Genomic DNA, 15,184 nt, shown 5'->3' with positions numbered 1-15,184 from the left:
GGGGAGGTTATTGATAATGCCTTATCCAGTGATGATCTTTTACAGATTTGGTCGTCCCTGGGGCTTAAGGGCTTGCCCTCCAGGGTCGCTCCTATTGACCTTGTCTCGTTGGGGGCCGCTGTTAAGCAGTCGCCGGTGGTAGCAGAGGTAGACCCTCTGTCTATTGTCGACGTCGTGGTGACAGAGGCCTCCGACGTGGCTGGGCCTTCCGCCGCAGGTGCTGTTGCTGGTGATGGTGCTCAAGGCTCTCCTCCTCCTTCCGTACATCCTTCGAAGGGGGAAGTGAGTCCTTCGGTCTCGACTGCTGCCCAGCTTCCTTCTGAGGGAAGTGTTTTGACGGAGACTCCCCTTCGGAGGACCGATGGTCCCGACGATCTCCCCCGAGGCCGCCTCCGCCGTAAGGCTCACCGCCCTCAACAGGGGGACTAAGAGACGCCTTTTTGGGTCTTCGTCCTCCGGGGGGGACTCTCCTCGTCAGCCTCAACCTACTGCTCCGCCCTCCTTGAACCTCTCTGCAGACCGCTCACCATCTGCCGGATCTTCGCCTTCTGGAGAACTCGTCACCCGACGGGCAACGGTCCCTTCGGGGCTAAGGGATTCTTCCCTTGCGCGAGCAGTGCTAGCGCACAAGCGCTCTCCTGCTCGCCAGCGCTCACCTGTTCGCCAGCGATCTCCTGCTCGCCAGCGCTCTCCTGCTCGTCGACGATCTCCTGCTCGCCAAGACTCTCCTGCTCGCCGACGCTCACCTGCTCGTCGGCTCTCTCCTGATGTTCGCCCCCCTCGCCAGCCCTCTCCTGCTCGTCAGCTCTCTTCCGAGCGTCAGCGCTCATTTGAGGACCATCGCCCTGCGGTCTCTGACCACCCTTTAGTTCCTGCTGAACTCCCTGCTCACCATCTGCCTGGTCCTGTGGCTACGCAACATCGTGCTGCGCGTGTGTCAGAAACACATGTTCGCCAACGCGCCAGCGATCTTCCCGTTCCTGCTCGTGAACGCGCCGCACCACCTGTCCTCTCACAGGACACGCGTCGACCTTCTGCTCGCCAGCGATCACCAGCTCGCCAGTGATCACCTACGCGCCAGCGATTACCTCCTCGCCAGCGTTCACCTGCTTGCCAGCGCGCACAGGCGATCTTAGTATCGCCTATTCAACAGCGACAACTAGTGCGCCGACGTTCGCCAACGCTCCTGAAGGAACATGGTTCGCCAGCTTCTAGCTTGCCATCGCGCGATCGCCCGCCTGCACATGCCGCTCGCCATCGCTCGCCATTGCACGATCGCCCTCCTGCGCATGCTGCTCGCCATCGCACGACCCTGCACGATCGCCCGCTTACGCATGCTGCTCCTCATCGCACAACCCTGAACGATCGCCCTCCTGCGGATGCTGATCACCATCGCACCCCATCACGCGATCATTCACCTGCGCATGCTGCTCGCCATCGCACGACCCTGAATGATCGCCCGCTTACGCATGCTGCTCCTCATCGCACAACCCTGAACGATCGCCCTCCTGCGGATGCTGATCACCATCGCACCCTATCACACGATCATTCACCTGCGCATGCTGCTCGCCATCGCTTACCATTACGTGGTCATTCACCTGCGCATGCTGCTCACCATCGCACACCAGTGCGTCGACATACCACATCGCGCCATCGCCAACTTGAGCGACTGCACTCACCAGCTCGTCATCGATCGCCTGTGGATCTACATCGCCAGCGATCTTCCTCACCTACGCGGCAGCGCGATCCCTCGCCGTCGCGCCAACGCTTGCGTTCGTCGCCTCGGACACGTGTTCATTTACCTGCCCACCCTCGCGCCCACTCGCCTGCGCGCCCGCGCGACCACTCCCCTGCGCGACCGCTCGCCTGTGCGCCCGCGCGATCATCCACCTGCGCGCTCCCGCGCGACCATCGTTCGCTAGACGGCACTCGGGATCACCTCCATCCAAGCACAGGTTTGTAGTGCAGGACGAAGACAGGTCAGTACAGCATTCTTCCCCACCTTCTTTTCAGGCAGGTACCGTCGTGTCCACTCCAAAGGATCGCCCGATCCCTTTCTCTTTAGCGAGGATTTCGGACTCTGTGTCCTTGGAGCAGCAGACTTGGTTTGGTCCGTTGGCACGGGCGTTAGTGAGGGTTATGAAACCAGCACTCGCCGGCCAGGGTAACAAACAAGCGGCTGTCTCTCCTACACTGAAGAGAAAGAGAGGAGTGGACTTCGTGGCGACTTCCCCTAGGGCGAAGTTGGTTCCCAAGAGGTCGGTCTCGAAGGTCCCTTCTCCTGCACGAGTACTCTCTCCTTCTCCCGTGGACGAGGCCTTTCCGTCCTCAGGTGAGTCCAGTGGGGCGGTATTCTTCCCCTCGGCACCAGGGGGGGAGACTTCGCTTCAGGCAGGAGAATCGTCTCGTGAGGAAGGGGCCCCTCGAACCTCGTTGTTGGGATCCTGTATCCCTCCCAGGAGGGAACCCAAGGATTCCAAGACCGTCCCTAAATCCTCTGCAAGGATTCGTCAGGAACCCACGACTACCCAGGGGAATGTCCACGTATCACCCCAGGAAGAGATTCCTGGGGCAGGAGACTTAGCTGCCAGCCCGCAGGGAGGAGAACAGCAAGAGTCCGAACATGCCTTCTGGCAGGTCCTAAGCCTGATAAGGACACTTAACAGACTTACGGATCCAGTCATCGCCCCCCGTGAAGGCAAAGACACGATTCTGGATGAAGTGTTTGGCGTTCGAAAGGCCCCTAAGACCAGTGCAGCTCTGCCCTGGTCTCGGGGGCTGAAGAGTGCCAGAGCTAGGGCCAACGCTCAGCTCGCACTTCTTGCCTCCTCCAGTCGTTCCACTGCCGGGAACAAGCTTATCCCTCCTCCTCGCCTTCAGCAGAGGAGGTATTTCGAGATCCTGGGTGAGCACAACCTCGCTCTTCCTCTCCATCACTCTGTGGAGGAGCTGGCGAAGGGAGTTCCCCTGGAGAAACTCTCTTCCCGGCAGGTGTCGTTCTCGATGGCAGAGATCCTTAACCACGAGAAGGTCGCTAAGTGTGCCATGCAGGCCACTTCGTGGCTGGACTTCTGGCTAGGATCTCTGGGCATCCTACTGCGATCGGAGGACTTGTCCAAGGAGACCAATAGGAAGGCCCTAGAGACCTTCTTGCTCTCGGGCACCCGCTCCATCGAGTTTTTGGCGCACCAGGTTACCACCCTGTGGGCCAACTCGGTGTTGAAGCGTCGCGATGCTGTGTCCGAGAGATTCCATCTGAAGGTCCCTGCCGTAGATGTGTGTAGGCTCCGACATGCTTCCCTTCTGGGGGAGAGCCTGTTTGAGCCTCAAGACTTGGAGCGAACGGCTGAGAGGTGGAGGAAATCCAGCACGGACTCCCTCCTCCACAGGGCCCTTACAACTCGGCCCTATAAGCCTCCAGCCCCGCCACAACAGCAGCAACAGCCTCGTAAGGCTCCCAAACAGGCACCGGCAGCTAAGAAGGTGGTGTCTAAGCCCCAGCCCTTTCCAGCCAAGGTCAAGAGGGGCGGTAAGTCCTCCAGGGGAGGCAAGACTCCTAGGGGTGGCGGCCGCGGCCGCAAGCCCTAGGGGTGGCAGTCCCCCTGCGTGTCCACCTGTGGGGGGATGCCTTCAGCGTTGCGTCCGCAGGTGGCAGCAACACGGGGCCGATGCTTGGACGGTCTCAGTGATCGGCCAAGGTTATCGCGTCCCGTTCACGTCATCTCAACCTCCCCTGACAGCGAATCCAGTGTCGTTGAGCTCCTATGCCATGGGATCGGCAAAGGGGCTGGCCCTTCAGGCCGAAGTCGAGACCATGTTCGAGAAGGGTGCTCTCCAGGAGGTCGTGGACGGCTCCCCAGGCTTCTTCAGTCGACTCTTTCTTGTAAAGAAGGCTACTGGAGGCTGGAGACCCGTCATCGATCTCTCAGCTCTGAACAGGTTTGTCAAACAAACCCGGTTCAGCATGGAGACAGCAGACACGGTCAGACTTGCGGTGAGACCACAAGACTTCATGTGTACACTGGATCTAAAGGACGCGTACTTCCAGATCCCAATCCATCCGTCTTCCAGGAAGTACCTGAGATTCTGCCTAGACAACAAGATCTACCAGTTCAAGGTGCTGTGTTTCGGTCTCTCCACAGCTCCTCAGGTGTTCACCAGTGTTCACCCTGATTTCATCTTGGGTGCACAGGAACGGCATTCGTCTCCTTCGTTACCTAGACGATTGGCTGATCCTAGCAGACTCGGAGTCGACCCTTCTTCGGCACCGAGACAGGCTTCTGGATCTTTGCCAGGATCTGGGGATCGTGGTAAACCTCGAGAAGTCCTCTCTGCAGCCGTCCCAACGACTGGTTTATCTAGGCATGCTAATAGACACCAATCTCCACAAAGCCTTTCCATCAGACGACCGGATAGCAAGGCTGAGGAGGGTGGCGGAGCCTTTCCTCAGGCGAAAAGAACTCCCCACCCAATCGTGGTTGCGTCTCTCAGGCCACCTATCCTCCCTGGCCCGTCTGGTTCCAAACAGCCGCCTCAGGATGAGATCCCTTCAATGGCGGCTCAAGGCCCGGTGGAATCAAGGATCCGATTCCCCGGACATTCTGATCCCAATGGGGTCTCTGGAACAGACGGACTTGCGGTGGTGGCTGGCCGACGAGAACCTGCGGAAGGGAGTGAGTCTTCTCGTCCTCCCCCCGGAATTGACTCTGTTTTCAGACGCGTCAAAAGAAGGGTGGGGGGGCGCACGTTCTGAACCAGAGGGCCTCAGGCCTTTGGTCATAATCAGAAAAGTGCCTACACATCAACCTGCTAGAATTGAAGGCCGTCTTTCTGGCTCTTCAGCAGTTCCAACGGTCCCTGGCGGGTCACTCCGTGGTGGTGATGAGCGACAACACCACGGTAGTGGCTTATATCAACAAGCAGGGAGGCACTTTTTCGCAACAGCTATCCCATCTTGCAGTAGAGACTCTGAGGTGGACCGAAACCCACTCGATAACACTATCAGCTCACTTCATTCCTGGCAAGAGGAATGTGCTCGCCGACAGTCTGAGCAGGGCTTCGCAGATAGTGAGTACCGAGTGGTCTTTGGATCCTCAGATAGCCAACAAAGTCCTGACTTTGTAGGGTTCCCCGACGGTGGACTTGTTCGCGACAGCCTTGAACTTCAAGCTGCCCCTGTACTGCTCACCAGTCCCGGACCCCAAGGCACTCTGGCAAGATGCTTTCCAGCAACGGTGGGACAACATCGACGTGTACGCCTTCCCACCATTCTGTCTGATGAGAAGGGTGCTCAACAGGACCAGACTATCGGTCAACTGTTCCATGACTCTAGTAGCTCCGCTATGGCATCACGCGGAATGGTTTCCGGACCTTCTGCAACTCCTGACGGAACTCCCAAGGGAGCTTCCTCCACGACACGAGCTTCTCAGACAACCCCACTCCGGTGTCCCTCACAGGGCCGTAGCCTCGCTTCGGCTTCACGCCTGGAGACTATCCAGCGTCTCCTCGCGGAGAGAGGCTTTTCGCAACAGGTTGCGGAGAGAATGTCTCGGCACCTGCGAAGGTCCTCTGAGGGAGTCTACCAAGCGAAGTGGAGAGTCTTTTGTGGTTGGTGTCGTGGAAGGGGTATCTCTCCACTCGATGCCACTATTCCAGCAATAGCGGACTTCCTCGTGTATCTGCAAGAAGAAATGCGCCTTTCTGTCTCGGCGGTGAAAGGCTATCGCTCAGCCTTAAGCTTGGCCTTCAGATTGAAGGGCGTGGATATTTCTTCGTCGCTAGAACTCTCTTTACTCATACGTAGCTATGAGCTTACCTGCCCCCAGTCGGAAGTGAGACCCCCTCCTTGGAACGTGGTTCGAGTCCTCAGGTCTCTCAAGAGACCTCCCTTCGAGCCATTACGCCAGGCCTCCGATCGCCACCTGTCTTGGAAGACGGCTTTCCTACTCGCCTTGGCCTCGGCCAAGCGAATTAGTGAACTTCATGGTCTCTCGTACGACATCGCCCATTCAAGGGGATGGGGGGAGGTAACGTTCAGGTTCGTCCCTGAGTTTGTGGCCAAGACTCAGAATCCTGGAGTGCCGGATCCTCGGTTCGACTCTTTCAGGATCGCGAGTCTCCGTTCTGTAACAAACGACCCAGACCAGCTGCTGCTATGCCCAGTGAGGTGTCTGAGGTACTACTTGAAGAGAACGGCTGCAGTCCGTCCTCATGTGCGAGCTTTGTTTGTGAGCACAGGCAGGACAAAGAGGAGGGTCACCAGGAACACCATCTCAGCTTGGATTCGAAGGGTTATCCACCATGCCCTGAATCCTGACCCTCCTCCGTCACGTCGCCCTCGGGCCCACGATGTCAGGGGTATTGCTACATCCCTGGCCTTCAAGAGAAACTTCTCTGTGACGCAGGTACTTCAAGCTGGGGTCTGGAAGCGTCAAACGACCTTCACAGCCCACTACCTGCAAGACGTGACCCACAGGAGCCTCGATACGTTCTCTATCGGCCCTGTGGTGGCTGCACAACAGCTGGTCTAACCTCAGGCTCCTTTTTGGACAAGTAGCAGTAGGTTGAGGGTGTTGTTACCCGGTCTTAGTCTGCGTAAATGAAAGAGTATGTCTGACCCTTACTTCTTTCTTCATTCTCCCCTCTCTTGGGGAAGCAGCATCCTGGTCCTCGCATAGCTGACCTCGACCTCTGCAGGTAACCCATGCTTCTTTGTGCTCCTAGTATTAAGCTTAATATTGTTGCGTCTCCCATACCCTGACGAGGTGGTATGGGGAACGTCCTATCCTAGAATTCCTATCTGAAGGTCTCAAGGTCAACTTCATAGGACGAGTCACACTCTCCTCCTCACACTGCTTATGTAGGCCACTCGTTCCTAGCGATGATAGGAACCTGTGAGGTACAGGGGCGCCCTCTCTCTAGTGCTGCTCACTGAGGGATCGAGCCCCCGGGCAAGCCAAAGTCAGTAAGGCTGGGGACTTTCCACCCTTCCTAAGGGGTAAGTCACCCTTTGTAAATAGCGTGGTTTGTATTTCGGTTACGGAACAAATGACAAATTCGAAGATAATTTATATTTTTCCTAACTATACAAACCTTAGCTATTTACACATATGTGCCCGCCATCCCTGACCCCCAAGTCAAGTCCTACCTCTAAGGGAAGTGAAGCAAGTCACCGGTGTGTGGAGGGGGGAGGGGTAGCAAGCTACCCTTTCCCACCCCCCGCTAACTAGCGCGGGGGTAATTAACCCTCGTTAAAAACTATTGGCTCGTCATTTCAGCTGCGCTAAAAGTAATACCCTTTGTAAATAGCTAAGGTTTGTATGGTTAGGAAAAATACAAATTATCTTCGAATTTGTCATATTTTTAATCTAATTGATTTATTTATGTATATTTTTTCAATTTCTCGTTTATATTCTCGTTGAATTGTAACTTCGTCCCTGGTTAAACCCATTAGCTCTTATGAAACCATTTGTCAGATTGACATAAGAAACACCTTCTTAAGGATAATATAAAAATTGGAACTAAAGTGTACTGGACAGGCTATTTCATACATTGTATGGAGAACATGTACTGTACTGTATAATCTCTCCTAGAATATGTTACTACATACTGTACCGTATAAATTAGCATTTATGAGAACAATTTATGCTTTGTTATTGCACAGTCAGATGAATTAATACTAATTGAATGAGGATTATTTATATTCAAAGATTTTTAATTCATCTCATCTGGTTGTCCAATAAAAAATCAGAACAGGCCCTCATATACCAAAGACCAAACGTATCATTACCACTATCCGTGTCTAGGAAGGTTTTTAGAACAGAACTGTGTTTGTAGCTAAAAAAGCTGTATAAGTGTGTCCTAGTAACTGTGGAAGACAAGAGAAATCAGGAGAAATATTTCTTGGTTTAAACTCATTCGGGAAAAGAAGAAAATAAAACAAGCGTTGGAGAGCCCAGTAACATACATCCAATCACATTGGTGACCAGAGACTGAGTGGTATATCAGCCACGAGTGCCAACATACCAGCCCGCATAGAGGCTCGGTGGTGCAACCATAACAGGTTTCCAGACTCTCAATAATTCTTCAACTGGTTGCATAAAGACTGCGTTAAAGATGACCCCATTTTACGATGAGGTTTTGTATCATTTTCATCATCATCATCTCCTCCTACCCCTATTCATGCAAAGGGCCTCGGTTAGATTTCGCCAGTCGTCTTTATCTTGAGCTTTTAATTCAACACTTGTCCATTCATAATCTCCTACTTCACACTTCATAGTCCTCAGCCATGTAGGCCTGGGTCTTCCAACTCTTCTAGCGCCTTGTGTAGCCCAAAATACAAATTACTTGAAACTTATTAGTTTTTATACTGTATAACATTGTTTACTGAAGAATCTGATTTCACAGGATTATAGTCTGTAGCAGTAAAAAGCTTTAAACTAAGTGTCAAATATATTTTCAAGTTTTTTATAAGGTTTATATAACAAAGACTGAGCTCCTAAAAGAATTCTTTGCTTTTATGCACTGCATTACTGCATAATGATTGATTAAATTTGCTTTTGAAAGCTCTTAGAATAAGGAAATCAAAGATGTTTCTAGGGTTTGCCATCTAGGGTAGCTCATAGATGTAAGCTCCTGTCAAAATATTTTTTATCATATGGAAATTAATTCTTCTTCTTTTGATCAGCGCAGAGCCTGGACCGGGGTTTATTGCTGTGGTTCCCGGGCCCCCATAGTTTTACCGGAGAAGACAGTTGTGAATTACACGTGCATGGTGGTGTAGCAGTTATCAATGCAGTTTTAGAGGCTTTAAGTACGCTTCAGGGATTTTTTCCGGCACAACCAGGTTTGTAGATGAGTTATTGTTATTATTACATTTAATGACTAAGCTACAACCTTAGTTGAAAAAGCAGGATGCTATAAGCCCAAGAGCCCCAAGAGGGAAAGTAGTTTAGAGAGGAAAGGTAACAAGGAAATAAGTTAGCTACGTAGACTATGAGAAGTAATGAATAGAAATATAAAATATCTTACGATCATTAAGAGCATTAAAATAGGTGTGTCATACATAAACAATGAAGAGAGAATAGTGTGCCTGAGGTTTGTAGATGAGTTATTATTATTATTACATTTACTGGCTAATCTACAACCTAAGTTGGAAAAGGAGGATGCCATAAGCCCAAGGGCTCCAACAGGGAAAATTGAGGACTTACTCAGTTACACGTTATTGATTTCCTTCGTATCGTATTTCCTTTAGATGCTGATGTTAGTAGGTTCATTTTAAAGGAGGTAAGGTGTCTATCTATACAGGATTTGGATATAATTATAGAATAGTATAGCTGAAAACCACTAAGTCAGATTTTTATTAACACTAAAAGGGTTGCCCTTGAAAGGATTTGTTCATGAATAAAGTGTGAAAATTAAAGAACTGCTATGGATGGAGTCCTAAACATTGTAAACAAGCGAATATATTGTACTGATGCTTCGCTGTGTTCCAGGAAAGAATAGGCTAGCATGTAATTTCAATTTGACCAGACCAAAATGTCCTCTCAGGCTTATCACTGGCTGTAGATGATTTTGCAGGCAGATTCAGAATACTGGATTATGCTTACTGTGGACTTGCTTCCTATAACCAGGAACGAGAAGCTGCAAATATATTGCTCTATGTTTTAGAACCTTTCTTCGAAGACAAATATTTTCCAACACTTTTGGATGACCTTAGTAGCTGATTTGCATTGTCAAAAGTGATTTTTCAATATTAAACTTAGCCGGTGATCATATAAGCTGCAACTCTGTTGCTTGACAGAAAAACCTACGGTCAAAATACGCCAGCGATCGCTATGCAGGTGGGGGTGTACATCAACAGCGCCATCTGTCAAGCAGGTACTTAGTACTCCAAGTAAACAAAGAACCAATTTTCTCTCTGTCGGGCTACCGGCAAGACCTACTAATACGCTGTTACTAACTGGATTTGTTTTCACAACTATTTGGTGAAGTACACTATTCTAGTTTTGAGCTTTCGCTATGCAGGGGTTTTATCTTCATCTCAAAACTTGAACTCGTTTTGGATAGATTTAATTATGGTGACAAAGAGAGTATGGACTCTCTTTCACTTTTAAATGGCCGACCCTTCCCTTAGACGGAAGTGTGTTTAGGTTTTTAGTAATTTTGCTTAACACGTTATAGATCTATATATTTTATATCTCTCCGCCTTTATTAGGCCTCTTCGATTAACTTTCCATTTATTATAAACATATAAAAATAAATTTTTATGTTTTGTTTATATGCGACCTTTCCTGATAGTAGGCGGTCCTAACTTGGAACCGAAGTTAATCAACGTTGAGCCCGTTATATCGTATTTAGCCTTTAAAGAATTTAAAACTTTTTAAATTTAATGTTTTATGAAAGAATTTCTTTGATAGTCTTCGTACTGTTTTTAAAGATGAACTAACGTTTAGTTTTTTAGACTACGCAGTTGTTGACGTTCAGGACGTTCAACATGCGCTCTATCATTACGATAGAGAGAGAGTGTATCACGGTTTCACTTTGCAGTAAGAGTAAATCGATTCTGACGTTTCGTTCATTCTTTCTTAGCTTAAATGTTTTAAATTCTAAATTAAAGGAACTTTTTATTTGGAAAACCTTTCAGTTTTTTCCTTTAGTCAAATAACATGTTTATTTTTGACGATATATAATTGGGCTCTTCTCTTAGGTGCGAAATCAAGAGAGAAAGAGAGAGAGAGATAGAGACGGAGGGAGAGAGAGGAGGAAAAACGTTCCGTTCAAGCGGGTAACGTTGTTCTCGTGTTACTCTCCTCCCTAGTCGCTGTACGGGGAAGAAGGTAAAACGTTTCTGGGGTTTTATTCTTGTCCCCAGGCTATGTACGGTGAGAGATTGTAAACGTAGTTTATTTGAACTAGTGTTTAGTCTCTTTCCCAGCCACTGAATTCTTTATCTTTATATATGTTTTCTGTTTTTTGCTAGTATTAATGAGCTGCATTATACGACTGTTTTCGCAATTACTACCTTTTAATGAAGGGTAGAATTGCGTGTTTCAGGTAGAAATCAGTAAAAGTTTCGATTTCAGTGAAATAAGTGCAAAACAGAAAATCGAAGTGATAAAGTGATATGCGCAAAGTGTTACAGTGTTGCGTCCGAGGGTTCGTCTGTTCGTGCCTGTCGTTCACCTAGTCCGGGACCTCTTGCAAGCTCCCAAGCCCAGGGGAGAAGTAATGTCGAACGACTTATGGGTTCGTCAGGCCTTGATCAACGAACAGACGTTTCCCTCCGTGGTTTCGGGCGTATCTACCCAAGATCGTCCCACCCACACAAAGACGAGAGAGCCCATTTATTTCTCGTCTGCGGAAGAGGTTTCTCGTAAGAAACCATGGACCAAGGTCTCGCAGCTTATTAAGCGCAAGTCGGTCCCTTCCGCGCAAGTCCAACGGCCCAGTTGTAGCCACTGGGTCAGTTCGGACTTGCTGCAGTCTTCCGACGACTGCTCACCTCCTAAGAGAGGCAAAGCGGTACCGCATCAGGCAGTCACACCGTCTGATGCCGCACCTGCTCCTGTAGACCCTAAGTGGTCTTTGCTGCAGACCATGCAGTCTCAGTTAACGTCATTGAAGCGGGACTTTCGTGCGGAGAAGGTTGACACTGCACCAACCTCTAGCCTACAACCAACACGGTTGTGCGTCCTGTGGACGCTGAGGCGACCTTCTGCCGCACTCCAGCTGAGAGAGTCCCGCCACCCATGCGTTCCAGTGTACCCTGCCAGCCGCATGTTGACGTTCAGTAACGCACGGAACCTTCCGTTGACGTTCGCGAGGTACAACAACAGTCTAAGTTGTTTTGTTTTGACGCGGTGCGTCAACCTCCGCATTCTAGAGTTGTTTTGACTGCTCAGTATAGACAGTCAAAGCAGTCTCGAGTGAACACTGTATGTCCTCACGCACCTGTTGTGGTTGACAGTTCAGTTGTTGACAGTTCACAGACTGTCAAGCAGTTACATGACGTTGCCTTCTGGTCTGCTACTAATGCACCAGTGCTGTATGTCCTCACGCACCTGTTGTGGTTGACAGTTCAGTTGTTGACAGTTCACAGACTGTCAAGCAGTTACATGACGTTGCCTTCTGGTCTGCTACTAATGCACCAGTGAGAGACTCACAGAGATAACCTAGGTTTTATCGGACAAGGTTCCTGTAGATGAGAAAGTGCTGTTCTCCCTCCTACTGATATTCCCTTGAGGACTCTGTCATTTGGAGAGGAGCCTTAAGCTGCTTAGCCTCCTATGGACTTTAATTAAATCATGATGATTTTTTAAGGATCTTCGTCCGGATCTTGTAACTGCTGCTCCTCGTTCGCCTAAACGTCAGAACTTACACTAGGCCTAGCTACTTCGAAGCCGTTGTTTTTAAGCTAGTGCTCTCTCGCTCTCCTAGAGAGCGTTACGTTGGCTAGGCGACTGGTTTTTGCACCAGGAGGAGTTTTAGGGATACAGCCTTTGATTTCCCTTCTTTTAAACTGGCTTATAAAGCGAGAGTCTGATAGGACACGAGAGAAGTTCTCGGCTTGGGAGTTCATGCCTCTGCCCAGATAGACTTCTCAATTCTGGTAGACTCGCCCTGGCGCCTAGCCAGGAGACGCTCCAAGTTGTTTACAGGTCAACTTCTCAACTTTTGTCGAGCCTTTGAAGTTTTGCTGTACTATTATGTCACACATAACAAGGCTTTCAGGGATGGTAAAGGGTTCCGCCTCAGTCGCTAACCCCGTCTGTTGCCACACCTGCTCCCGTAGACCCTAATGGGCTTTGCTGCAAGACATGCAGTCCAAGCTTTTGCATCCTTGATAGAGGACTTAAATGCGGAGAAGAACCTTCTGGCCAACAACCTTCCAACCGGTTGGTTGTGCGCCCTGTTGACGCTGAGGTAACCTACTCGCGTCTGCCAGTTGAGGTGGTTCCTCCTTCTGGCCAACAACCTTCCAACCGGTCGGTTGTGCGCCCTGTTGACGCTGAGGTAACCTACTCGCGTCTGCCAGTTGAGGTGGTTCCTCCACCGATGCGACCCAGTGTGGGTTGCCAGTCGCACGTTGACGTTAAGAGACGCTCGGAGGTGGTTGTTGACGTTCAGGACGTTCAACAACCAGCAGAGGTGACTTGTTGTGACGCAGTGCGTCAATCTCAGCAACCCGGTAGGGTGTTGACTGCACAACCCAGACAGTCTAGACAGTTTCGGGTTGACACTGTACTTCCTCGCGCACCCATGGTTGTTGACAGTTCACAGACTGTGCAGCAGTGCCATGATATTGCGTCCGGCTCCGTCACGCATCCACCAGTGCGACCGGATTCAGCGAGTCAGACGTTGCCCACTCCGTTGCCGTTTCCCCATCAGTTTCGGATGAGGAACCCTCTGATGAGGACGTTGCTGAACAAGACGATCAGCTCCCAGCCCTGCTATCCATCCAGAAGATGCTGAAGAAGGAACGCTGCCCAGTCAGGCTGTGGATGAGTCTGGTAGGGACACGGTCATCCGTGGATCAATTTGTGTCACAAGGAAGACTACACCTCCGTCCTCTTCTATACCATCTAGCTTTTCACTGGAAAAAGGACAAGACGCTAGAAGCGGTCTCGATCCCGGTTTCCGGAAAGATAAAGTCTTGTCTGACTTGGTGAAAGGACTATATCAACCTTAGAGAGGGTCTTCCCCTGACTGTTCAGACTCCCAACCACGTTCTCTTCTCGGACGCATCGGACGTAGGCTGGGGTGCGACATTAGACGGTAGGGAATGCTCGGGATTATGGAACTCGAGTCAAAGGACAATGCATTTCAACTGCAAGGAGCTACTGGCAGTACGTCTGACCTGGAAAAGCTTCAGGTCTCTCCTTCAAGGCAAAGTGGTGGAGGTGAACTCGGACAACACCACGGCTTTGGCGTACATCTCCAAGCAAGGAGGGACCTACTCTCTGACATTGTACGAGATCGCAAGGGACCTCCTCACCTGGTCAAAAGGTCTAGACATATCACTAGTAACGAGGTTCATCCAAGGCAACTTGAATGTCATGGCAGATTGTCTCATTCGGAAGGGACAAATAATTCCAACAGAATGGACCCTCCACAAGGATGTATGCAAGAGACTTTGGGCCACCTGGGGCCAGCCAACCATAGATCTCTTCGCAACCTCGATGACCAAGAGGCTCCCAATATTTTGCTCACCAATCCCGGACCCAGCAGCAGTTCATATAGATGCCTTTCTACTAGATTGGTCACATCTAGATCTATATGCATTCCCTCCGTTCAAGATTGTCAACAAGGTACTGCAGAAGTTCGCCTCTCACGAAGGGACAAGGTTGACGCTAGTTGCTTCCCTCTGGCCCGCGAGAGAATGGCTCACCGAGGTACTTCGATGGCTAGTAGACGTTCCCAGAACACTTCCCCTAAGGGTGGACCTTCTACGTCAGCCACGCGTAAAGAAGGTACACCAAGGCCTCCACGCTCTTCGTCTGACTGCCTTCAGACTATCGAAAGACTCTCGAGAGCTAGAGGCTTTTCGAAGGAGGCAGCCAGAGCGATTGCTAGAGCAAGGAGAACATCCACCCTTAGAGTCTACCAATCGAAGTGGGAAATCTTCCGAAACTGGTGCAAGTCAGTATCCGTATCCTCGACCAGTACCTCTGTAACTCAAATAGCTGACTTTCTCTTATATCTGAGGAAAGAACGATCTCTTTCAGCTCCCACTATCAAGGGTTACAGAAGCATGTTGGCATCAGTCTTCCGTCACAGAGGCTTAGATCTTTCCAACAATAAAGATCTACAGGACCTCCTTAAGTCTTTTGAGACCACGAAGGAGCGTCGTTTGGTTACACCTGGTTGGAATTTAGACGTGGTACTAAGATTCGTTATGTCAGACAGGTTCGAACCGCTACAATCAGCCTCCCTGAAAGATCTCACCTTAAAGACTCTTTTCCTGATATGCTTAGCCACAGCTAAAAGAGTCAGTGAGATTCATGCCTTCAGCAAGAACATCGGATTCTCATCCGAAACGGCTACATGTTCTACAACTTGGTTTTCTAGCCAAACACGAGCTGCCTTCTCGGCCTTGACCAATATCGTTCGATATTCCAAACTTATCGTATGGTTGGAAATGAACTAGAAAGAGTCTTATGTCCTGTAAGAGCTCTTAAGTTCT

The 15,184-nt window shown here is 50.1% G+C and overlaps 1 protein-coding gene across 2 annotated transcripts in view; it reads left to right on the top strand.

The window, feature by feature from the left end:
* Positions 1-15,184, top strand: part of LOC137622381 (tRNA modification GTPase GTPBP3, mitochondrial) — a 78,638-nt gene that overhangs the window by 34,122 nt on the left and 29,332 nt on the right. Inside the window, exon 4 of one of the 2 annotated variants that reach the window (XM_068352987.1) lies at positions 8,687-8,845. The exons of the other annotated variant lie outside the window; for it this stretch is intronic. Within the exon in view, the coding sequence (XP_068209088.1) occupies positions 8,687-8,845 (159 nt within the window). The remainder of the gene's footprint in view (positions 1-8,686; positions 8,846-15,184) is intronic. 2 annotated transcript variants of the gene reach the window in all.

The sequence above is a fragment of the Palaemon carinicauda genome, chromosome 29, assembly GCF_036898095.1.
Source record: "Palaemon carinicauda isolate YSFRI2023 chromosome 29, ASM3689809v2, whole genome shotgun sequence".
NCBI lineage: Eukaryota > Metazoa > Arthropoda > Malacostraca > Decapoda > Palaemonidae > Palaemon > Palaemon carinicauda.
Note: the sequence above shows the minus strand (reverse complement) of the source record. Positions and strands in the feature narration are given on the sequence as shown.